The following is a 25808-nucleotide window of genomic DNA, read 5'->3' as shown; positions in this document are numbered from 1 at the left end:
TATATTATATAGGTATATATATTATATATGTATATATGTATATATATAGTATATGTATATATATAGTATATATGTATATATGTATATATGTATATATTATGTATGTATATATGTATATATTATGTATGTATATATGTATATATCATATTTGTATATATGTATGTATATATTATATATGTATGTATATATGTATATATTATATTTGTATATATGTATGTATATATTATATATGTATATATTATATATGTATATATGTATATATTATATTTGTATATATGTATGTATATATTATATATATATATATGTATATATTATATATGTGTATATATATGTATATATTATATATATATATATATGTATATATTATATATGTGTATATGTATATGTAATATATGTGTATATGTATATATTATATATGTGTATATGTATATATTATATATGTGTATATGTATATGTATATATTATATATCTGCACATGTATATATGTATATAATATATATGTATATATATTATATATGTATATATGTATATATTATATATGTATATAATATATGTATATATTATATATGTATATAATATATGTATGTATATTATATATGTATATATTATATATGTATATATGTATATATATAAATTATATTATATATGTATATATGTATATATATATATATTATATATGTATATATATATTATATATGTATATATGTATATATATCATATATGTATATATATATATATTGTAATATATGTATATATATATGTATTATATATGTATATTTATGTATATATGTATATATATCATATATGTATATATATATTATAATATATGTATATTAAATATGTATATATACAAACTGGATTCCAAAAAAGTTGGGACTCTAAACAAATTGTGAATAAAAACTGAAAGCAGTGATGCGGAGGCGCCAACATCTAATATTTTATTCAGAATAGAACACAAATCACAGATCAAAAGTTTAAACTGCGACATATTTTGGCATCAACAATGCCAAAAAAGTTGGGACAAGTCCATTTTTACCACTGTGTAGCATCCCCCCTTCTTCTTACAACATTCAATTGACGTCTGGGGACAGAGGAGACCAGTTTCTCAAGTTTAGAAATAGGAATGCTCTCCCATTCATGTCTAATACAGGCCTCTAACTGTTCAATCGTCTTGGGCCTTCTTTGTCGCAGCTTCCTCTTTATGATGCACCAAATGTTCTCTATAGGTGGAAGATCTGGACTGCAGGCTGCAGACTGCAGATGACGTCTAGATGGGAGCATATGTTCTAGAACCTGAACATAGTTCTCTGCATTAATGTTGCCTTTCCAGACATGCAATCTGCCCATGCCACAAGCGCTCATGCAACCCCATACCATCAGTGATGCAGGCTTCTGAACGGAGCGTTGATAACAACTTGGGCTATCCTTGTCCTCTCTGGTCCGGATTACATGGCGTCCCAGTGTTCCATAAAGAACTTCAAATCGTGACTCATCTGACCACAGAACAGTCTTCCATTTTGCCACACTCCATTTTAAATGACCCCTGGCCCAGTGCAAACGTCTGAGCTTGTGGAGCTTGCTTAGAAATGGCTTCCTCTTTGCACTGTAGAGTTTCAGCTGGCAACGGCGGATGGCACGGTGGATTGTGTTCACTGACAATGCTTTCTGGAAGTATTCCTGAGCCCATTCTGTTATTTCCTTGACAGCGGCATTCCTGTTTGAGGTGCAGTGACGTTTAAGGGCCCGGAGATCACGAGCATCCAGTAGAGTTTTACGGCCTTGACCCTTACGCACAGCGATTGTTCCAGATTCTCTGAATCTTTTGATGATGTTATGCACGGTTGATGATGATAACTTAAAAGTCTTTGCTCTTTTATGCTGGGTAACACCATTCTGGTATTGCTACACTATCTTTCTGCGCAACAGTGGTGGAATTGGTGATCCTCTTACCATCTTGGCTTCTGAGAGACACTGATACTCTGAGAAGCTCTTTTTATACCCAATCATGTTGTCAATTGACCTAATTATTGTTAATTGGTCTTCCTGCTTTTCATTATATGCTCAATTTCCTTTTTCTAGCCACTTATTGCTACTTGTCCCAACTTTTTTGGGATTTGTTGACACTGAAATTTTGAATCAACATATTTTTCCTTTAAAATGTTACATTTACTCAGATTAAACTTTTGATCTGCCATCTATGTTATATTACGAATAAAATATTGACATTTGCCATCTCCACATCATTGCATTCAGTTTTTATTCACAATTTGTTTAGTGTCCCAACTTTTTTGGGATCCAGTTTGTATATATATATATATATATGTGTGTGTGTGTGTGTGTGTGTATATATGTATATGTGTGTGCGTATATATGTATGTATGTGTGCATATATATGCATGTGTGTGTGTGTATATATATAAATATATATATATGTATATATATGTATGTGTGCATATATTTGCGTGTGTGTTTGTGTATATATATATATATATATATATTTATATGTATTTATATATGTATTTATATTTTTGTACAGTGTATCTCAAAAGTGAATACACCCCTCACATTTCTTCACATATTTAAGGACATCTTTTCAACACTGATAAAATGACACTTTGACACAATGAAAAGTAGTCTGTGTGCAGCTTATATAACAGTGTAATTTTATTCTTCCCTCAAAATAACTCAATATACAGCCATTAATGTCTAAATCACCAGCAACAAAAGTGAGTACACCCCTTATTGAAAGTTCCTGAAGTGTTGATATTTTGTGTGGCCACTATTATTTACCAGGACTGCCTTAACTCTCCTGGGCATGGAGTTTACCAGAGCTTAACTGGTTGCCACTAGAATGCTTTTCCACTCCTCCATTACGACAACACGGAGCTGGCGGATATTCGAGACTTTGTGCTCCTCCACCTTCCGCTTGAGGATGCCCCAAAGATGTTCTATTGGGTTTAGTTCTGGAGACATGCTTGGCCAGTCCATCACCTTTACCCTCAGCCTTTTCAGTAAAGCAGTGGTCGTCTTAGAGGTGTGTTTGGGGTCATTATCATGCTGGAACACTGCCCTGTGACTGAGTTTCCAGAGGTAGGGGATTATGCTCTGCTTCAGTATTTCACAGTACATATTGGAGTTCATGTGTCCCTCAATGAAATATAACTCTCCAACACCTGCTGCACTCATGCAGCCCCAGACCATGGCATTCCCACCACCATGCTTGACTGTAGACGTCACACACTTATCATTGTACTCCTCACCTGATTGCCTGCCGCCACACATGCTTGAGACCATCTGAACCAAACAAATGAATCTTTGTCTCATCAGACCATAGGACATGGTTCCAGTAATCCATGTCCTTTGTTGAAATGTCTTCAGCAAACTGTTTGCGGGCTTTCTTGTGTACAGACTTCAGAAGAGGCTTCCTTCTGGGATGACGGCCATGCAGACCATTTTGATGTAGTGTGCAGTGTATGGTCTGAGCACTGACAGGCTGACCCCACCTCTTCAATCTCTGCAGCAATGCCAACAGCACTCCTGCACCTATCTTTCAAAGACAGCATTTGGATGTGACGCTGAGCTCGTGCACTCTGCTTCTTTGGATGACCAACGCGAGGTCTGTTCTGAGTGAACCCTGCTCTTTTAAAACGCTGGATGATCTTGGCCACTGTGCTGCAGCTCATTTTCACGGTGTTGGAAATCCTTTTGTAGCCTTGGCCATTTTCATGTAGCGCAACAATTCATCTTTTAAAATCCTCAGAGTTCTTTGCTATGAGGTGCCATGTTGGAACTTTCAGTGACCAGTATGAGAGTGTGAGAGAGCTGTACTACAAAAGTGAACACACCTGCTCCCTATGCACACCTGAGACCTAGTAACACTAACGAGTCACATGACATTTTGAAGGGAAAATGGCAAGCAGTGCTCAATTTGGACATTTAGGGGTGTAGTCTCTTTTGTTGCCGGTGGTTTAGACATTAATGGCTGTATATTGAGTTATTTTGAGGGGAAAATAAATTTACACTGTTATATAAACTGCAAACAGACTACTTGCCATTTTGTCAAAGTGTCATTTTGTTAGTTTTGTCCCATGAAAAGATAAACTTAAATATCTGCAGGAATGTGAGGGGTGTACTCACTTTTGTGATACACTGTATATATACATATATACATTTAAAAATATTTTTATTTTATTCATTTTATTTAATTTTTTATGTCTTTTTCAAGGTAATGTGAGTGGTGAGTGGTGGGGCAGCGCCCTCTATAGGCCAGCTGCCACTGGTTCTGACAGGGTTTTTATCTATTGGTTTCTGTTTCCGGAAACCATTTAGAATGTTCAGTGTGTTCTAACATTTGGTACGTTTCAAATCATTATGACCAAAACCTGACATTTAGCCTTGGTGGTTCTGGATCTGATCTCAAAATTTTCGGAGTAAGTTTACAGGTTTACAAAGGGTTACTGATTCTGACTATTTAAAAAAAGGAACTGTCAGATTTTTGCTGTCCTAAAAATCCAGTTTTCTGTCTGAAAATCATCCAGAGACTTTTCTGAATTGAAACTTTATTTTGTTTTGCATCAGACCCAGTATTGAACTACCTGATGAAGGGTCTCAGAGAGAAACCTCTGGCATCTGCGGCAGCAAAGGCCATCCACAACATCTGTTCAGTGTGCAGGGATCACATGGCTCAACACTTCCAGGGCCTACTAGACATCGCTCGCTCCCTTGACTCTTTTGCTCTGTCCACGGAAGCTGCTGTTGGACTGCTGAAAGGTACTTCTTGAACACTTGATGTTTATCTATCATACATGTCGGTTTTATCTGTACACAGACAGGAGGGTTGTCCTGGAAAAATAGCAGAAACATGATAATAGGTTGAAATAGTTTTCACAGGTCACCTGTTCCTTGGGTAACGGTGCTTTGATGTTACCTGTGCAGGTACGGCTCTGGTTTTGGCTCGTCTTCCTCTGGAGAAGATTGCAGAGTGTCTCAGCGATCTCTGTGCTGTTCAGGTGATAGCTCTAAGAAAGGTGAGTTTATTTTTGTTACAGTTTTAGAAAAACAGAGAAAATATACAGGTTGAACCTTGTTGTTTCAGCTTTTGTCAGAACAATCTTCAAATGGTAAATCAGCTGATCCAACCGTGTGGCTTGACAGACTGGCAGTTATATTCAGGTGAGAAAAACTTTATTCAAAGTAACCCTTACTAACCAACCCTACGTAACACACCATAACTAACCGATCCTAACATACCAAACCTACCTAACCAACCCTAACTAACTGAACCAGTAACTAACTTAACTGACCATAAGTAACTAATCCTAATACAAACCCCAAGTAATTGGACTAAAGTGTGTAAGTAAAGTTGCAGATGCGAAACACATTCATGTTCGTTGTTTTCAGACACACAAATCCCATGGTAGAAAACGGACAGACACATCCTTGTCAGAAAGTCATCCAGGAGGTAAATGGCCTGAATACACCCGAGCTTTCCTAGGAAAACCTATTTGAATATTAAATGATTAAAGATGAGCCGGCTTACCTGCAGATCTGGCCGGTGCTGTCAGAGACTCTAAACACTCACCAGGCTGATAACCGGATTGTGGAGCGGTGCTGTCGCTGTCTACGCTTTGCTGTGCGATGTGTTGGAAAAGGCTCCGCCTCTCTATTGCAACCTCTTGTCACTCAGGTGAGACGGATTGATTAAACCTGAATGATATCATGTAAATATACATTACCATGGAAACAATGGTTTGTTTATCTTCATCAGATGGTGAATGTGTACCAGGTATATCCACACTCCTGCTTCTTGTACCTGGGAAGCATCCTGGTAGATGAATATGGAATGGAGGAAGGCTGCAGGCAGGGACTGCTAGACATGCTGCAGGTAAACACTCACCTGTTCACACCTCAGGGATCAGATTAACTGATTGATTTCTTTTAAATATTTATAACACGCACACACCTACACCAACAGTCCACTCCTAGAGATTGACGAGGTAGAACATAGATGCAACGGCAAGAGGGAGACAGGATGACAGGTCTGGGATATACAGTAGATCCTCGTTTATCGTGGATGTTTGGGACCACGCCCACTCGCGATCAGTGTAAAACCACGAAGTTGGAATACAGTAGTTCACGTTCAGTTCAAGTTCAGTAAACTGTCATGACGTGCCAGGCTGCAATCACACTCACTCATCACCTGTTACTCCCAATCTCCCTCCTTAAATAAAGAATTTAAATTTAAATACTGTAACATTTTAAATAAACAATCCATGCAGCATGGATTGTTTATTTAAAATACCTTTATTTAAATTTAAATTGTAGAGAAGAGAAGTGCAGCAGGACATCAAAGGGATGTCACACAGCTTCAGCTCTGCAGCACGGAGCAGAAATGTACTTCTTGATCAATTACACTTCAACAACTGAACATAGACGTTCTAAAATAATTAAAAATAACTTTTAGCACTTTAATATTTTGTGATTATGACGATTTTATGATGTGACATACTTTGAATTTTAAGTTGGAAGACAAAAGTTGTTTTGTGAATCTGGACATCAAAGCCTTCACAAAGCTGCTGCAGCAGGAGAAATGTGTGTGCGTGGCAGAGAAGATCAGCAGCAGGAGGGAGCTTTCCCTTGCACTTGCAGACTGCACACATGGTGCAAAATCATTTAAAATAATTTATTTTAAATAAACAACCCATGGCTCATCCGTCAATCAGCCAATTGTCATGTCCATCTTATTTTGAAAAACTGCGATATGGCGAATCCGCTATAAATGAACCGTGAAGTAGCGAGGGACTACTGTACCATCATTCCAACATCAGAGTTGAGACATGAGAATGAAAATTGTGACCTCGCTAGACAACTCTTGCCAGTGCTTAATGACAAAGTACCCACTGAAAGTCTGCTAGATGATGTGAATGCATCACTGCTAAGTATCTCTACTGTTACCATTACACAGACAAATAAGCTGGTATACACCACAGGAATTGCAATTCTTGAAAAGTTTGTCTATAAGATCAAACCTACAACAAACAAAAAACATTGTCCTCCATGGAATACACCTGTCAAACCAACTTACATGTACAATGTAGGGGTGGGCGATATGGCACAAATATAACACAGCTGGGGGGGACAGCTGGAGGGACATACTGTATCTAAGCCGCACGTTGTTTCTTTTTAGCTTTTTAGCTAGCTAGTATTGTGCGCAGGTAATTAGCGTTACGCCAGTACCGACAGGGGAGTGGGGGTGTGCAGTTTGATTCGGTAGTTCAGCGCGCTCGGTTCTGTTATTGGGGCGTGGCACCCGGTTGTACAATGGTTAGAGCAGTCGTCCTCCAATGCAAGAGTTGGGGGTTCGATTCCACCAGCAGTCACATGCCGAAGTGTCCCTGGGCAAGACTCTGAACCCCTCATTGCCTCCGATGTGTGCAATAACTTCAAATGACCAGTACATTGTGTCTCTGTCAGTCTGTTCATTCTTGAACTAATGGCCACCTTGGGCTTGCATGTTTCTGACCAGGGTTTTCATGCCAGGTGTGGTGTTTGTCACAGCCAACCTTAAGTCTTGATGGACATCAAGTCTGTTGCAGGCTTTTGTTTTTATTGACACAAGAGCACTGAAGGCTGTCTCAGACGCTAAATGGAAGAATAACCCTCATCAGTGCGTGTTTGGCCAGTCTGGGTGCAAGGATTTGTCCTTTGGCAGTCCAAAACTTTTTGTATCAATTTTTTTGGAAATATTTTTTGGTTACAGAATCAGCTTGGAGGTCACAAAGCTCATCTTCACATCCTAGGACACACGCATGGCTGGTGATTAGCAAATAAATAATTCCATCCATCCTCACCCGCTTCTTCCTTTTCGGGTTGGGGGTCGCTGGTGCTCATGTCTCAGGAACTTGTCTTAAGCGCAGAGGTGACGGGGCCTTCTCTGTAGCAGGCCCAAGACTTTGGAATGAGTTGCCTCTGCTTGTCAGACAGGCCCCCTCCCTTTCGGTTTTCAAGTCCCGTTTAAAAACCCACTACTATTCAGTAGCTTTCAACACCAGATGATGTGTTTTGAATATGTACGCTCCACACTGGTTAGTCGTCATATTTATTATCTACATCGTTTTTATGTCTATATTCTGATTTACCTCATTTTGTATATTGCTTTGTGTGTTGCCTGTTTTTCTGTCTGTACAGCACTTTGGTTGCCCTTGTCGCTGTTTTAAGTGCTCTATAAATAAAATGGTATGGTATGTCCAGCCATCACTGTGCGAGAAGCAGGGGACACCCTGGACAGGTCACAAGTCCGTTTATAATTACTGGTTCAGTGAACGCACACAGCTGGTGACAGGTTGTCCATCTGAGCATAACGCAACTTTTTTTTAATAACTGGCCGGTCGGACCTGCCTCCTCCTCAAAAAGTAGATTAACACAATTTTATATTGTGCTTTTTTATTTAGTTTTCTTTGTGCTATGCTTCGTAAAACCACATCAAATTCTAGAATTGCGCCACTCAAAGTGGCTGCATGTTGTAGTAGCTCTATAACTTTCCTTCTGAGGTATTAATTTTGAAAACTTTAATTCCTCTTTTTTTCTGGATATAAATCGCTTTTTTTGGATTATTATTTCCTCTGGTGTCGGATGCTTTACAGCTGGAAGGATTTTTACAGAAATATTTATGCTTTTGGACATTTGTTATGATGCGTAACCATAACAACAAGGTTGTTTTTTACAACCGGGAGCAGCTGATTAACATCTCCAAAGCTGAAATATTACCTCAACTACAGCCCCAAATCCCAAATGAGTTGAAAAGGAGGTGTCATGGATGCAGAGCAGGCGCAAAGAAGAGGGAGAAAGAGAGAAGAATTAAGTTCAAATCATCTGTTCATCATGATGGTCATGATCATGATCATGATGGGCAATGAGAGATCGCTGGGAAACAAGTTGGATGAACTTCAAGCCCTAACAAGGACCCATCCAGGGTATCGGGAATGCAGTGTTATGTGTTTCACTGAGACATGACTGCAGGATCATATGCCCGACTCTAGCGTTTCTCTACCAGGCTTTCTGACCATACGAGCAGATAGAGATTTAAAGAAAAAAGGTGAGTTGGCAGTGCTTGTAAACAACAGATGGTTTAATCCTGGACATATTACTGTGAAGTGTAGTCTCTGCAGTCCAGATATTGAACTATTAGCGCTAAGTTGTCGTCCATATTACTTGCCAAGAGAGTTCACCAGTGTTATTTTGGCAACTGTTTACATCCATCCATCCATCCATCCATTATCTTTTACCCGCTTCTTCCATTTTGGGTCACGGGGGTCGCCAGTACCCATATCCAGCAATCACTGTGCGAGGGGCGGGGTATACCCTGGACGTGTTGCAAGTCCATCACAGGGCGCAACTGTTTACATTCCACCCAATGCTGTTGCAGAGACTGCGCGTGATGTCATCAGCTCTGAGTTTGCTAAGCTACAGACACAACACCCTAGTGCGTTTGTTGCAATATCTGGGGATTTGAATCATGTCTCACTCTATGCTACACTTCTGACATTCCAACTGTTTGTCAGCTGCTCTTCCAGAGAAAACAAAACGCTGGACTTGTTTTTAGGGATGGGGCCGATCTGGTATCGGTATCGGCCTCCGATACCAGCATAATTTACGTATCGGATTTTTCCAATCCAACCTGCAGAGATTTCCGATCCATGATACATGTTGGCTTCAAACTATGGAATGGATTTCCTGAACGGAGGCATGTCTCATGAACCCAGAATAATAAGACCCACCTCACATTTGGGAAATCTATTTCATAGTTTGCAGCTAGCTACAACGTGAAGACTGAGTTAGCAGCACTGTGGCTAACGCCTAACCAACTTTTCTTCAAAACATGTATGGAAGTATTTTACACTAGAAACTCCACAAAGCAAGACGGCAACGTGCAATGTCTGCAGAGCCATAGCACCACGTTAAACTGTGGTAAAGTTAGTTTTACATTGGATCATCCCAGTGCCGAAAACGCCTACCATCACCAGCCTGAATGATTACCGACCGGTGGCTCTCACCCCGGTAATCATGAAGTGCTTCGAGAGACTGGTTCTCCAGCACATCATGGACTATCTCCCTCCGAACTTTGACCCCTACCAGTTTGCATATCGCACCAACAGGTCCACAGAGGATGCTATTGCAGTAGCTCTCCACACCGCGCTGAGCCACCTGGAGCAACAGCACTGCTATGTTCGAATGCTCTTTGTGGATTACAGCTCGGCCTTTAACACAATCATTCCGGACATTCTTATAAATACATTGGACAATCTCGGCCTTCCCCCACTCACATGTGCCTGGATAAAAGACTTCCTAACCAATCGGCCCCAATCTGTAAGACTTGGTCCCCACCTCTCCTCCACTCGTACGCTGAGCACTGGCTCCCCACAGGGCTGTGTGCTGAGCCCCCTGCTGTACTGTCTCTACACCCGTGACTGCAGCCCGGCCCATAACAACAACCTCATTGTCAAGTTCGCTGATGACATCACAGTGGTCGGACAAATCTCTAAGGTAGATGAGACATTTTACAGACAGGAGGTCCTGGAGCTAGCAACCTGGTGCTCAGAAAAATCTGGCTCTGAATATCAAAAAAACCAAGGAGGTAATTATTGATTTCAGGAAGCACAGCACCAACCTAGCCCCCCTTTACATCAATGGCGAGTGCGTGGAGAGGGTTCACACTTTCAGATTTCTTGGTGTCCATATCTCTGCTGACCTTAACTGGAAAGAGAACACCACAGCGGTCATCAAGAAGGCTCAGCAGAGACTACACTTCTTAAGGGTCCTTAAGAAGCACAACCTGAACACAAAATTGCTGCTGACCTTCTACCGCTCGTCCATCGAGAGCCTGCTGACATACTGTATCTCAGTATGGTACGGCAGCTGCACACTGGCTGACAGGGAGAGGCTTCAGAGAGTAGTCAAGACAGCACAAAAGATAATTGGCTGCCCTCTCCCCTCCCTGATGGACATTTACACATCACGCTGCCTCAACAGAGCAGAAAGCAGAATCAAGGATTGTTCACACCCGAGTTTTGAACTGTTTGACTTGTTACCTTCAGGGAAGCGCTACAGGTGCATCAGAACACGAACAAACAGATTCAAGAACAGTTTTTTCCCGAAAGCCATCGCCACACTGACCTCACACATGCACTGATTTAATAATCTAACCTCCCAAACCCCTGGACTTCTACTGTGCAATACTACTGCCATTTCATACTCTGTCACCTTAACTACCTCACTAATATCCATGATGTGCAACACAATTGTGTAATACTTATAATTTTTACTTTCATTATTATATCTATATTGCATTACATTTTTTATATTTTTAGTGTGTGTTTAGTGTTTAATTTTGCACTGGAAAAAAGAGTGGCTCTTAATTTCATTGTACTGCGTATATTCTGATTCTGATTTACATTTGGCTTCAGCGGGGTGCTACTCTTGCTCAACCCGAAACAGGCAACTCGACCCTGGCCAGCTGCGCCCAATCCACTCCTCTCAATCTGCCCGTCTCTGAGGAGGGGCAGACTGAGTGCGGCTGACCGAAATCAGAATGCTTGCTTCGGATTGAACAAGAAGACACTGCTGAAGCCCCGGAGCTTGAATGTTTACCGAGAAGTTGCTAAACTTCATCGTAATTAATGATCAACCACTATCGGTTGTAGAAAACGAAGGATTTTGCAGCTTTATACTTGCAGACAAGATATAGTTTACCCTCCAGGAGATATTTATCAGTACAACAGTAGACATTCATACAAAAACATGATTTGAAAATTACAAGAAAATTATCCATCCATCCATTATCTTTACCCGTTTATTCCATTTTGGTTCACGGGGGTCGCTGGTGCCCATGTCCAGCAATCACTGTGCGAGGGGCGGGGTACACCCTGGACGGGTTGCAAGTCCATCACAGGGCCACATAGAGACAAACAACCATTCACTTTCTCACTCACACCTAGGGACAATTTAGAGTTACCAATCAGCCTAACATGCATGTTTTTGGTCTGTGGGAGGAAACCGGAACACCCAGAGAAAACCCCTGATGCACGGAGAGAACATGCAAACTCCACCTAGAAAGGCCCCTGGACCGGGGTTTGAACCAGGGACCTGCTCGCTGAGAGGCAGCAGCTCTACCAGTTGCGCTACCGTGCTGTCCTACAAGAAAATTATTTATATATATATAAAGAAACAAAAACAGCTACTTTATAAAGTGATGCAAAATACTAGAAACAGGAACATGTCTGTGTTGGTTTATGCCATGAACTTAGCAGATGTTTAAAGCCATTTAACATTTAATTTAATTAATTTATTCATTCATTTAAAAGAAACGACATTGTTCTAGAATTGCACCGCTCAAGGTGGCTGCATGTTGGAGTAGCTCTGTTACTTTCTTTCTGAGATTTTGCTTTTAGAAACTTTAATTCCTCTTTTTCTGGATGTAAATCACTTTATTTGGATGATTGTTTCCTCTGTTATCGGATGCTGTGCAGCTGGAAGGATTTTTACTGAAACATTTTTTAGTTTTGGACATTTGTTCTGATGCGTAACCATGGCAACAAGGCAGTTTTCTACAACCAACAGCAGCTGATTAACATCTCAAAAGCTCAAATAATGTCTCAACTACAGCCCCAAATCTCAAATGAGTTGAAAAGGATGTTCTGTGGATGCATTCTCATCTACCTGCCAGCTGTGCTCGAGTGCCTGACCACTGAGATCCTGGAACTAGCAGGAAACACGGCTAATGACAGCGAATGGACAGGATCGTCCCTCAGCACTTACAGTTGGCTGTCCACAGTGATGAGGAGCTCGGCAGACTGCTGGGAGGAGTGGTCATTGCTCTGGGAGGAGTTCAGCCTGGCATACGGGCTGTCCTACAGCCCGGGGGAACCGAGAGGCCTGCCGAGTCTGGGTGGACACATCTGCAGCCAGTTTCTTGGGATCCGCTGTGGGATGGACCTTTGTTGGAGATCCTTCCTGCCTACGGCCATCAGCATCTATAACATCTCTTAATGAAACAAAGATAACGAGTTACTACAACAAATAATTTCCCTTTGGGATTAATAAAGTATTTTTGAATTGAATTTTTAAAATTGAAATAAACAAAGCAAATTCATCAGGTACCAACTAGATATAGTAGGGCTCACCTCAACGCACAGCATGGGCTCTGGAACCGATCTCCTTGAGAGGGGCTGGACCTTATTCCACTCTGAGTTGCCTATGGTGAGAGGCGTCGAGCTGGTGTGGGTCTACTTGTAGCCCCTCGACTTTGTGCCTGTGTGTTGGAGTTTTCCCCGGTAGATGAGAGGGTGGCTTCCTTTCACCTTCGGGTTGGGGGACGGACTCTGACTGTTGTCTGTGCCTATTCACCGAACGGCAGTTAAGAGTATCCTTCCTTCTTGGAGTCCTTGGCAGGGGTTCTCAAAGGTGCACCAGCTGGGGACTCCTTTATTCTGCTGAAGGACTTCAATGCCCATGTGGGTAATGACAGTGTGACCTGGAGGGGCGTGATTGGGAGGAACAGCTTCTCTGATCTGAACCCGAGCAGTGTTCTGTTGTTGGAATTCTGTGTTAGTCATAGTTTGTCCATCACAAACACCATGTTCAAACATAAGGCTGTCCATAAGTACACTTGACACCAGGACACCCTAGATCGTAGATCGATGATAGACTTCATAGTCGTATCATCTGATTTGCGGCCGTTTGTTTTGGACACTCGGGTGAAGAGAGGAGCTGAGCTGTCAACTGATCACCACCTGGTAGTGAGTTAGATCAGATGGTGGGGGAAGATGCCGTACAGACCCGGTAGACCCAAACGTGTAGTGAGGGTTTGCTGGGAACGCCTGGCAGAAGAACATGTCAGAGAGATCTTCAACTCATACCTCCAGGAGAGCTTTAACAGCATCCCAGCTGAGGTGGGAGACATTTAGTCTGAGTGGGCCATGTTCTGCACATCACTTGTTGAGGTGGCTGCCTTGAGCAGTGGCCGCAAGGTTGTCGGTGCTTCTCATGGTGGCCATCCACGAACTCAGTGGTGGACACCCCGGGTTAGGGAAGCTGTCAAGCTGAAGAAGGAGTTCTATAGGGCCTTGTTGGCTGGTGGGACTCCGGAGACAGCTGAAGAGTACCAGAGGGCCAAGCCGTCTGCAGCCTTGGCTGTTTCTGAGGCAAAAGCTCAGATGTGGGAGGATTTTCTTGAGACCTTGGATAATGACTCTCGGTCGGCTCCGAGGAGATTCTGGCAAACCATCAGACAGCTGAGGAGGGGAAAGCAGTACTTTACTAACAATGTATTCAGTGAAGGTGGGGTGCTGTTGACCTCAACCAGTGATGTCATCGTGAGGTGGAAGGAATACTTCTCGGACCTTCTCAATCCCACCAGCACGTCTTTCATGGAGGAAGCTGAGTCGGGGGACTTTGGGGTTGATCCATCCATAACCGTGGCTGAAGTTGCCAAGGTAGTTAAAAAGCTACAAGGTAGCAGGGCTCCGGGAGTGAATGAGATTCACCCTGATTTCCTTAAGGTTCTGGATGTTGTGGGGTTGTCCTGGTTGACATGCCTTTGCAATGTTGCATGGACATCGTGGACAGTGCCATTGGATTGGCAGGCTAGGGTGGTGGTTCCTCTCTCCCACATGGGAGACCGGAGGGTGTGCTCCAATTATAGGAGCATCACTCTCCTTAGCCTCCCTGGTAAGGTCTATTCAGGGGTACTAGAGAAGCGAGTCCGATCGTTGGTCGAACCTCAGATCCAGGAGGAACAATGTGGGTTCTGTCCTGGCCGTGGAACACTGGATCAGCTCTTTACTCTCACTAGGGTCCTTGAGGGGTCATGGGAGTTTGCCCATCCAGTCTACATGTGTTTTGTGGACTTGGAGAAGGCATTCGACCATGCTCCTCGGGGTACACTGTGGGAGGTTCTCCGTGAGTATGAGATTGGGGGTCTGTTGCTATGGGCTGTTCAGTCCCTATACAAGCGGTGCGAGAGCTTGGTTCTCATTGCCGGCCGTAAGTCAGACCCCTTCAGGGTGGGAGTTGGTCTCCGCCAGGGCTGCCCGTTGTCACCAATTCTGTTCATAACTTTTATGGACAGAATTTCTCGGTGCAGCCAGTGGGTGGAGAGTTTTCGGTTCGATGGCCTAAGGATTCCATCTCTGCTCTTTGCAGATGATGTGGTCCTGTTGGCGTCATTGTGCCGTGATCTTCAGCTCTCACTAGAGCGGTTTGCAGCAGAGTGTGAAGCAGCTGGGATGAGAATCAGCACCTCCAAATCTGAGGCCATGGTCCTCAACTGGAAAAGGGTGGATTGCTCTCTCCAGATCGAGAGTGAGGTTCTGCCTCAAGTGGAGGAGTTCAAGCATCTTGGGGTTTTGTTTACGGGTGAGGAAAAAGTGGAGCATGGGATTGACAGACAGATTGGTGCAGCATCTGCAGTATTGCAGACTCTGTACCGGTCCTTCGTGGTGAAGAGAGAGCTGAGCTGTAAGGCAAAATTCTGTTTACTGGTCGGTCTATGTTCCTACCCTCACCTATGGTCACGAGCTTTGGGTAGTGACTGAAAGAATGAGATCGCAGATACAGGCGGTTGAAATGAGTTTCCTCCGCAGGATAGCTGGACTCTCCCTTAGAGATAGGGTGAGAAGTTCGGTTATCCGGGAGAGACTCTGAGTAGAACTGCTGCTCCTCCACATCGAGAGGAGCCAGTTAAGGTGATTCGGGCATCTGGTAATGATGCCCCCTGGACGCCTACCTAGGGAGGTGCTTCGGGCATGTCCGACTGGGAGGAGACCCAGGGGAAGACTCAGGACACGCTGGATAGACTATGTCTCTCGGTTGGCTTGGGAACGCCTTGGAATCTGTCCAGAAGAGCAGGAAGAGGTGGCTGTGGAAAGAGGTGTCTGGGCTTCCCTGCTCAAGGTGCTGCCCTCGCGACTCGACTTCGGAACAAGCGGAAGATGATGGAATGTATGAATGGAAATTCATCAAAAAGAAAACACTGAATGAAAAGAGTGCAGAAAGAAGAAAAAAATTCTTATATCTGCTCCTTATTAAAAAAATAAATAAAATAACTTTAAACAATCACTTAAATTAATCACTTTAATATCCACTTTAAAGCTAGGAATAAAAAAAACAAACAAAGTTTTGTGTTGGCAGAATTTAATTCTAACTTTAAAACTTATCCAACATTAATAAAACTTAACTCAAGTTGCCTTTTTGGACATGCATGCATATATTTGTACAAATTGTACATGAGAGGAGATTATTACAGTCTTATATAAAATCTATAATGATGATATCGGATCCGGATCGGCTGATATTTAGATTTAAGTATCGGGATCAGATCGGAAGTAAAAAAAAAGAAGAAGAAGTTGATCAGTGCATCCCTACTCATAGCAAAAACCTAACCTTTACACTGACTCAGGAGCTTTGTCATGGCCAAAACTGCTGCCGAAGTCTTATATGTCTAATAAAGTGGAAAATCCCTAAATGCGTTGCTTCACCGTATACGTCACATCTATTATGCATCACCGCAGACGCGTCATGTTTGTTACGCGTCACCACTGACAACTGGAAATGTGGGCCGAACCTAGAAATGTGGGCCTGTGTTGTGCCAAAAATCGATTGGCTGCCAAATGGCAGTCGTGAGAGCATGCACGGGAGGACTTAAACAAGAATTTAACAAGATTAACTCAAAAACAATTATTTGTTTGCTCGAAATTATAATAAAGGTGCATCTCAGGTTGTTTTCACATCTGAGTCCAGTAGACTCGGTTTGGTTGGGGACCATTGTTCATAACATTTGTTTACATTTCCACTGGTGCAGTTTGCATTCACACTGCACTGAGTCAGTTGAGCCCACCTGTTTCCCCCCTTGCCTGTGGTGGCGCTGTACCAAGAACTACTGAAGGAAACGACACTAAAACCTCTGAAGAAGACACTTCTTCTTCTGGAAATAAAAACAAAAATGTAGTGGTGTCAGATTTTAGCGGTTTTAGGATTTCTGTTTTGTCATTTTTCAACAATGGACTCTACATGAGCGGAAGATGAGGCAGAAGACCATAGAGAATGTTGTTTTTTTACACAAGGCAGCTGACGGCTTCGTATGAGGTAAGAGAGATGTGCATTTGTTTGCCCTGCGTAGTGGTCCACTTCCTGCTTTTGGAGCGGTCTCCAATCTGCTTGCATTCACACTGCATTCGAACCACGCCAGAGTTCACTTCAACTGAACCGAGACCTAGGTTTTTAGGCGAATCAGGGTTCACTTTTTTGGTCCTTATCAGAGTTCGATTGCGCATTCTTACCTCCCCAAACAAACCGGACTTTCTAGGCAAACGGACTAGAGTTCGATTAAAGCAGATTAAACGGGGCTGGTGTGAATGCACCCTCTGTATAATTTTTGCTTAATTCAATTCAATTCAAAAATACTTTATTAATCCCAGTGGGAAATTAAATGTTGTAGCTCACCATACTGGTTTCACTAAAGAGTTGTTACAGATGCTGATGGCTGTGGGCAGGAAGGATCTTTTGTAGCAGTCTGTCTTACAGCAGATCTGAAGAAGCCTCTGACTGAAGACAGTCACTCTGTTGTTGTACGACAGTCTGATGAAGAGGATGCTGAGAGTTGTCTATAATGTTCTTCATTTTATGAAGAACATTTTATTTCATTCTTTGTATAGTCATCTCCAAAGGTTCTAGAGGAGTCCCCAGAACTTAGCCAGCCTTCTTTATGAGCTTGTTCGTCTTTTTAAGGTCACTTGCTCTGGTGCTTCTACCCCAGCAGATGATGACAGAAGAGATAGTGCTCTCTACAACAGACTTATAAAAGATATGCAGCATCTTGCTGCAAACATTGAAGGACTTCAGCTTCCTCAAGAAGTACAGTCTGCTCTGTCCCTTCTTGTAAACGGCTTCACTGTTGCATTTCCAGTCCAGTCTGTTGTCCAAGTGAACCCCAAGGAATTTATACTTCTCTACCACCTCCACTTCTTCTCCCATGATGGGAATAGGGTTGGACCTGTTCCTGTTTCTCCTGAAATCTACAAGCATCTCCTTTGTTTTGTTCACATTCAAGATGGTATGATTGTTTCCATACCATGCCACAAAGCGGTCCACCAGTTCCCTGTACTTAGCTTCTTGTCCATCTCTGATACACCCGACCACTGCAAAGTCATCTGAATATTTCTGCTGATGACAGGAGTCTGTTTTGTACTGGAAATCTGAGGTGTAGTGTGAAAAAAAATGGTGAGAGTACTGCTCCCTGAGGTGCTCCTGAGCTACTGACCACCTGGTTAGACACACAATCCTTCAGTTTCACAACCTGTGGTCTGTTTGTCAGGTAGTCTTTGATCCAGGTGATTATTGAAGCCTCCACCTGAGTCTACTGGAGTTTCTGACAAAGCAAATCAGGCTGGATTGTGTTAAATGCACTGGAGAAATCAAAGAACACGACTCTCACAGTGCTGTCTGCCTTTTCTAGATGACAGTGAGTTTGCTGAAGCATGTGTATGATGGCATCTTCAACTCCAAGTCCAGGCCGATAAGCAAACTGCAGTGGGTCCTGATTTGTGCTTTTTTATTTAGTCAGGTGTGCCAACAAAAGTCTCTCTAGGACCTTCATGATGTGGGATGTCAGGGCAACAGGTCATTGAGCACTGATGGGTAAATGGTAAATGGACTGTACTTATATAGCGCCTTTCTGTCTTACCGAGATACTCAAAGCGCTTTACAACACAATCTGTGTCCTCATTTACCCATTCATACAACACTCTACTAGATCTCTACAAAGCTAACTGAAGAAATCATTCTAAAGAGACTAATCAGCGCTTTATCACATTCATACACTGATGGGACACACATCAGAGGCAACGAGGGGTTCAGTGTCTTGCCCAAGGACACTTCAGCATGTGACTGCTGGTGGATTCGAACCCCAATTCTTGCATTGGAGGACGACTGCTCTAACCACTCAGCCACAGGGGTGAGTTTTCTTTGGTACTGGAACCAGGCAGGAGGTTTTCCACAACACTGGAACCTTCTCCTGGATCAGACTAAGGTTGAAGAGGTGTTGCAGAACCCCACAGAGCTGCTCTGCACAGACTTTCAGGTCACTGGGACTGACACCATCTGGACCTGCAACCTTATTCTGGTTCAGTCTCTCCAGCTGCTTCCTCACCTGACTTCTAGAGATGCAGAGGGGGGAGGCAAAGGATGTGTCAGCATCTTCTGATATGGTTGAAGACCAACATGTAGAAGAAGGGTCCATGACGAAGGTGGTAGATAAAATATTTTGAAGTGTGACAGGACAGCCTTGGGTCAAAGGAGGGTGGTATGTCTGTTTGGCTGCGGGCAAGAGAGAAGGATGCTGAGCTTGTTCCTGAACTGAACCTATTGAAGAACGTGTTCAGTTTTCATTCACATTCAACCTTTATTTAGACAGGTAAATCCCATTGAGCCCCGAGGACTTATTTACAAGAGAGACCTGATTTCAGTAAAGAATTATGAAAACAATGGACAACAGCGACAACAATAGACAGTTATAAAAATGCATACATATTTTTTTTTTTTACAAATAAGATGGCTAAAAAAAAGGTAACAAAAAACAGTTAAATTCTAAGGCGAATGTAGAAAACTAAAAACAAGAACATGTCCGCTTTGGTCCCTGCCAGGAGTCCCAACAGATTCATAAAGCCACTTAGAGAGGTCAAGGTCGAGAGCTTCAAATCTTTTTGTAAGATATTCCAGGAAACAAGAGCGGAGTAGGAGAAGGCCCTTTTGTCTAGTTCAGTTTGCACTGAGGGAACACTGCAGGTAATAATGTCCTGAGAGCGGACGCTGTAGCTGCACTCACGCAGAGACATGTAGGAGGAGATGTATGAAGGCAGCAGACCAAGAAGTGATTTAAAGATGAAAATGTACCAGTGAGAGAGTCAACGTGAGTTAATGATGTCCAGTTAACCAATGAATACAGGGTGCAGTGGTGGGTACGATAATCACAGACAGTTATAAATCTTAGTGCACCATGATAGACAGCATCCAACATCCACAGGGTGCTTGTAGGAGCATTCATGTAAATAATGTCACCGTAATCAATGGAGGGAAGGAAGGTCACAGATACAAGGCGTTTCCTAGCATTCAGAGTTAGACAGGATCTGTTTCTGAAAAAGAAACCCAGTTTAACTTGCAGTTTCTTTACTAGGTTTTCCACATGCAGCTTAAAAGCTTCAATGAGAGATGCAAATCGACCAAAATACCCAAATATTTATAGGAATCAACAAACTCAATCGGGACAACATTTAAGGATGAAATCAGGGAAAGAACTGCTGGGACTGACTTCTTGTTTGAAAAAAGCATCCCTTTGGTTTTGTCAGCATTTAAGACAAGTTTGAGGTGGAACAAATCAGGGTGCATACACACCAGCCCTGTTTAGTCCACTTTAATCTAACTCTAGCTCGTTATACTAGGAAGTCTGGTTCGTTTGGGAAGGTGTGAACGCTCCATCGAACTCTGTCACGGAACAAAAAGGCGAACTCTGGCCCGGGCTAAAACCTAGGTCTTGGTCCGGTAGAAGAAAATTCTAGCGCGGTTCGAGTACAGTGTGAATGCAATCAGACCGGCCCCACTCTACAAGCAAGAAGTGGAGTACAGCGCAGGGCAAACAAATACGCATTTCTCTTACCTTATATGGAGCTGTCAGCTACCTTGTGTGAAAAACAATATTGTCCATGGTCTTCTGCCTCATCTTCTGCTCTGCTCATGCTGAGTCCATTGTTGAAAAATGACAAAATATAATTCCTAAAACTGCTAAAACTTAATGCCACTCCGTTTTTTTTTTTTTTTTCCAGAAGAAGAAGGGGAAATGTCTTCAGAGGTTTTTGTGTCATTTCTTTCAGTAGTTCTTGGTGCAGTGCCCCCACAGGCGAGTGGGGGAACAGTTTGGTTCGACCAGGTTGGCTCGACTGCACAGTGCAGTGTGAATGCAAACGCACCAGCTCAAATGTAAACAAAATGTTATGAATATTGGTCCCCAACCGAACTGAGTCTACCTATCAGGTGTGAAAACAACCTCAGACTGGATGATCTTGAATGCAGATTTCAAAAGCTGGAAAGCCTTTTCAACTGTTTTATCTCGGCAATAAACAACTGTGTCATCAGCATAGAAATGTATGGATGCATCAGGGATGTTTTGACCTACATTACGTATGTAGATTATAAAGAGGGTGGGTCCTAAGACTGAGCCTTGTGGTACACCATTGTTGACTATTAAATAACTAGAGGAAGTACCATTATGTTGAACACATTGCCTGCGGTCTGAGAGATAGTTGGAGAACCAACCAATGGTGTGTTCTGAGAAACCGATTTCTGAGAGCTTATGACACAAGATGTTATGATCCACAGTGTCAAAAGCTTTGTACAGGTCTAAGAAAAGTGCAGCACAATAATCCTTAGCATCCAGTGCTTCAAGAGCGTCATTAAGAACCTTCAGTGAAGCAGTGGTTGTGCTGTATTGTTTCCTGAAACCAGATTGATGGCGAGGTAAGATGTTAAATGAGTCTAAGTAATTTTTGATTTGAGAGTTTATCAGTTTTTCTAGAACTTTGGCTAAAATGCAGAGTTTAGAGATTGGTCGATAGTTGTTAAGTGAGATGGGGTCACCTCCCTTCAGCAAAGGAAGAACAAAGGTTGTTTTCCAAGCACCTGGAATGGAGTTTTGGCTTATGGAAAGAATAAAGATATGGGTCACAGGGACTGTGATGATATGAGCAGCCAGTAGGAATGCGCAATATAAACGGTACATGGTAGATATGATAGAAATTTAGCCTACGATAGAGATCTGTCTTTTACCGGCTAATTACAGTAATGCTGTCTGATGTAAAATCAGAGTTGTCAGTTTAATCGTTACTTTTTTTTGTTGAAAACCGTGCGTAAGTGGTGTTCAAGTGTAAAATCAGAACTGTCAGATTTAATCGTTACTTTTTTTGAGTTGAAAACTGTGCAAGTGGCGTTTAAGTCTTTTATTCGAGAGCTAAGTAGTGAAGCTACAAGCCAACTACAGCCAGCTTGCCGTAGTGTTGCTGTATTCGGACGCATGCGCAAAACGCTGTGTTCTTTCGAAAGTTTTTTTTTTTTTTTCCCTCGAAAGTTAAAGTAAGCGTTGGTCAGCTGTAGAGAAACCTGCTCTCTGATCTGTGAAAAGAACGCTGTTTTGTGTGATTTTACTTCGAGACCCTCTGGTCAAAGCCACAGACTCATTTTATGTCAGCTCTCCATTAAAGCAGAAGGAGTCGCCAACTAGAGGTTTGGAGGGTGAAGTGTTTCAGTGTAAAAATGCTGCTCTGTTGCTCTTCATTTCTTAAGTGAGACTGGAAACTGTTAACAACATATTCTTTTGTTTAAAACATTTGGCTAAAACTACATTTTATATATTTTGCACTGTTTTGCACTACAAGCAAGAAGCCTAATAGTTGATTTGTTTATTATTTAAAAACTCTCTGGACCTAGGAGTGGAATTTTTTTAATTCAAAATATATGATAGCAAAAGGACACCCTTTGCTTTAAAAAAAATCCTATTAAGTTTTATACCCAAAACATATTGCGATATGTATCGTTATCGCCACCCTTCACAATACATATTGTGATATGAATTTTATGCCATATCGCACATTCTTAGCGGCCAGCCTTAAGAAATAAGGTGGAAGTTCATCTACAGGTCCTTCTCAAAAAATTAGCATATTGTGATAAAGGTCATTATTTTCCATAATGTAATGATAAAAATGAAACTTTCATACATTTCAGATTCATTGTAGACCAACTGAAATATTTCAGGTCTTTAATTGTTTTAATACTGATGATTATGGCATACAGCTCATGAAAACCCAAAATGCCTGTCCCAAAAAATTAGCATATTTCATCCCACCAATGAAAGACAAGTGTCTTTAGTGTACTAAAAACGCCAACCTTCAAATAATCATGTTCAGTTATGCACTCAATACTTGGTCGGAAATCCTTTTGCATGAATGTCTGCTTCAATGCGGCGTGGCATGGAGGCATTCAGCCTGTGGCACTGCTAAGGAGTTATGGAGGCCCAGGATGCTTCGATAGCGGCCTTAAGCTCATCCAGAGTGTTGGGTCTTGTGTCTTTCAACTTTCTCTTCACAATATCCCACAGGTTCTCTATGGGGTTCAGGTCAGGAGAGTTGGCAGGCCAATTGAGCACAGTAATACCATGGTCATTAAACCATTTACCAGTGGTTTTGGCACTGTGAGCAGGTGCCAGGTCGTGCTGAAAAATGAAATCTTCATCTCCATAAAGCTTTTCAGCAGATGGAAGCATGAAGTGCTCCAAAATCTCCTGATAGCTAGCTGCATTGACCCTGCCCTTGATAAAACACAGTGGACCAACACCAGCAGATGACATGACACCCCAGTGACTGTGGAAACTTGACACTGGACCTCAAGCAATGTGAATTCTGTGTCTCCTCTCTTCCTCCAGACTCTGGGACCTTGATTTCCAAAGGAAATGCAAAATTTACTGTAATCAGAGAACATAACTTTGGACCACTCAGCAGCAGTCCCAGGCGAGATGCTTTTGACGCAGTCTCTTGTTCAAAAGTGGCTTGACCTGGGGAATGCGGCACCTGTAGCCCATTTCCTGCACACGCCTGTGCACGGTGGCTCTGGATGTTTCTACTCCAGACTCAGTCCACTGCTTCCGCAGGTCCCCCAAGGTCTGGAATCGGCCCTTCTCCATAATCCTCCTCAGGGTCCGGTCACCTCTTCTCGTTGTGCAGCGTTTTCTGCCACACTTTTCCCTTCCCACAGACTTCCCACTGAGGTGCCTTGATACAGCACTCTGGGAACAGCCTATTCGTTCAGCAATTTCTTTCTGTGTCTTACCCTCTTGCTTGAGGGTGTCAATGATGGCCTTCTGGACAGCAGTCAGGTCGGCAGTCTTACCCATGATTGCGGTTTTGAGTAATGAACAAGGCTGGGAGTTTTTAAAAGCCTCAGGAATCTTTTGCAGGTGTTTAGAGTTACGTTGTTCATTCAGATGGTTAGGTTAATAGCTTGTTTAGAGAACCTTTTCATGATATGCTAATTTTTTGAGACAGGCATTTTGGCTTTTCATGAGCTGTATGCCATAATCATCAGTATTAAAACAATTAAAGACCTGAAATATTTCAGTTGGTGTGCAATGAATCTGAAATATATGAAAGTTTCATTTTTATCATTACATTATGGAAAATAATGACCTTTATCACAATATGCTAATTTTTTGAGAAGGACCTGTAGACCTGCAGATTTTTTAGGATCAAGACCTTTTAACAGTTTATTAACGTCACTGACTGAGAACGGAGGAAAAGAGAAGGTGTGATTAAATGTGGATTGACTTGTAGGAGGGATTTGATTTGTAGAAGTTTGGTTATTAAGTGAAGTGGCTGATTTTCCATTAGTGACTGTGTCAAATAAAGAACTAGAAGCAACAAAATGTTTGTTGAGACAGTTCAGGATCTCGTGCTTATTTGACACAGGAACAGAGTTAACGAGAAGTTGTGATGGGAGGTCAGATGATTGGGGACTGCTTGAGAGAGATTTGATGGTTTTCCAGAATCTGTTAGGGTCATTTAGATTTTTGGAGGTCCGAGATAAGAAATATTTACGTTTTGCTGCTTTGATGGCAGTTGTACATTTATTCCTCATCTGTCAAAAACTCAACCAATCAGTGTCTGAGCCAGATTTTCTCGCTGCGGCCAAAAGATGGTCTCTCCTGTGCAAGAGGTCTGCTAGCTCTGGAGTAAATCAGGGGCTGTCTCATCCTTTTATTCTGAAGTGACAAAAAGGTGCATGTTTGTTCACAAAATAAATGAAACTATTATGAAAATAGTTCCAAGCAGAGTTCACGTCGTCAGTTAATAGAATACGATGCCAGTCAAGGTTGGATAGATCCCAGAGGAATGACTGTTCACAAAAACGTTTCAGATCCCTTTTTTGAATTAATCTGGGCTTAGAAGGTGGAAGTTTATTATCTCTGAGAGTCGCTGTTGCACAATGATCACTCAAAATGTTAGCGAATACATCTGTACCAAGAAATTTGTGAGGCATATTAGTTAGAAACAGGTCTAAGATGGAAGATATTTCAGGACGGTTTTTGTTTGGTCTAGTGGGAGAGTCAATCAATTGGGTTAGACTGAGTGACAGGCAACATTCCTTGAATTTATCACAGAGGAGGCTCGTCTTAATCCCAGTCAATGTTGAAATCTCCTGCCAAAAAAAATCTCTTAGAATTCCTTGGAAATTTAAAATTCAATCAGGGAGGACAGAGCCTCAGGTGTTTCTGAAGCGGGACGATAACAACCCACTACAGATAAGATCTGGCATCCATTCAAAGTGATGTTTACAACTAAGGCATCAATTTGGTTTGGAATTGTTTTAGCAGACACAAGACTAGAAACCAGAGAATCTCTGATGTAAATAGCGACCCCCCCCCCCCCCCCTTTTTTTTTGATGATCACAGCGGTAGATGTTAAATCCATTGATTACTTGATTATTATTCAGTACAGATTTGTTGAGCCAGGTTTCAGAGATGATTATATCTGCCCCAGAAGAACTGACCAGAATTTTCAAGGCATCAAGTTTTCTCAGAAGGCTACATGCGTTTACATACAAAAAATGAAGTCCTGAAATGTTTTTAAAGTAATTTGGTGTGCTGTAATTAGTGGGGGGTCTAGGGTAGGGCTGAATCCCTGAGAGCAGTAACAACATTATTATCAGACATTTTCTTG

General features: G+C 42.1%; 1 protein-coding gene across 1 annotated transcript in view; it reads left to right on the top strand.

Annotated features, from left to right (window-relative positions):
- Window positions 1-25808, top strand: part of tnpo3 (transportin 3) — a 99324-nt gene that overhangs the window by 10008 nt on the left and 63508 nt on the right. The window contains exons 12-17 of the mRNA XM_037696060.1: window positions 4579-4770; window positions 4936-5027; window positions 5096-5172; window positions 5401-5461; window positions 5546-5686; window positions 5768-5884. Of these exons, the coding sequence (XP_037551988.1) occupies window positions 4579-4770; window positions 4936-5027; window positions 5096-5172; window positions 5401-5461; window positions 5546-5686; window positions 5768-5884 (680 nt within the window). The remainder of the gene's footprint in view (window positions 1-4578; window positions 4771-4935; window positions 5028-5095; window positions 5173-5400; window positions 5462-5545; window positions 5687-5767; window positions 5885-25808) is intronic.

This window comes from Nematolebias whitei, chromosome 22 (assembly GCF_014905685.2).
Source record: "Nematolebias whitei isolate Nwh7 chromosome 22, NemWhi1, whole genome shotgun sequence".
Lineage (NCBI taxonomy): Eukaryota > Metazoa > Chordata > Actinopteri > Cyprinodontiformes > Rivulidae > Nematolebias > Nematolebias whitei.
The sequence above is the reverse complement of the archived record's forward strand: the minus strand, read 5'-3'. Positions and strand labels throughout refer to the sequence as shown.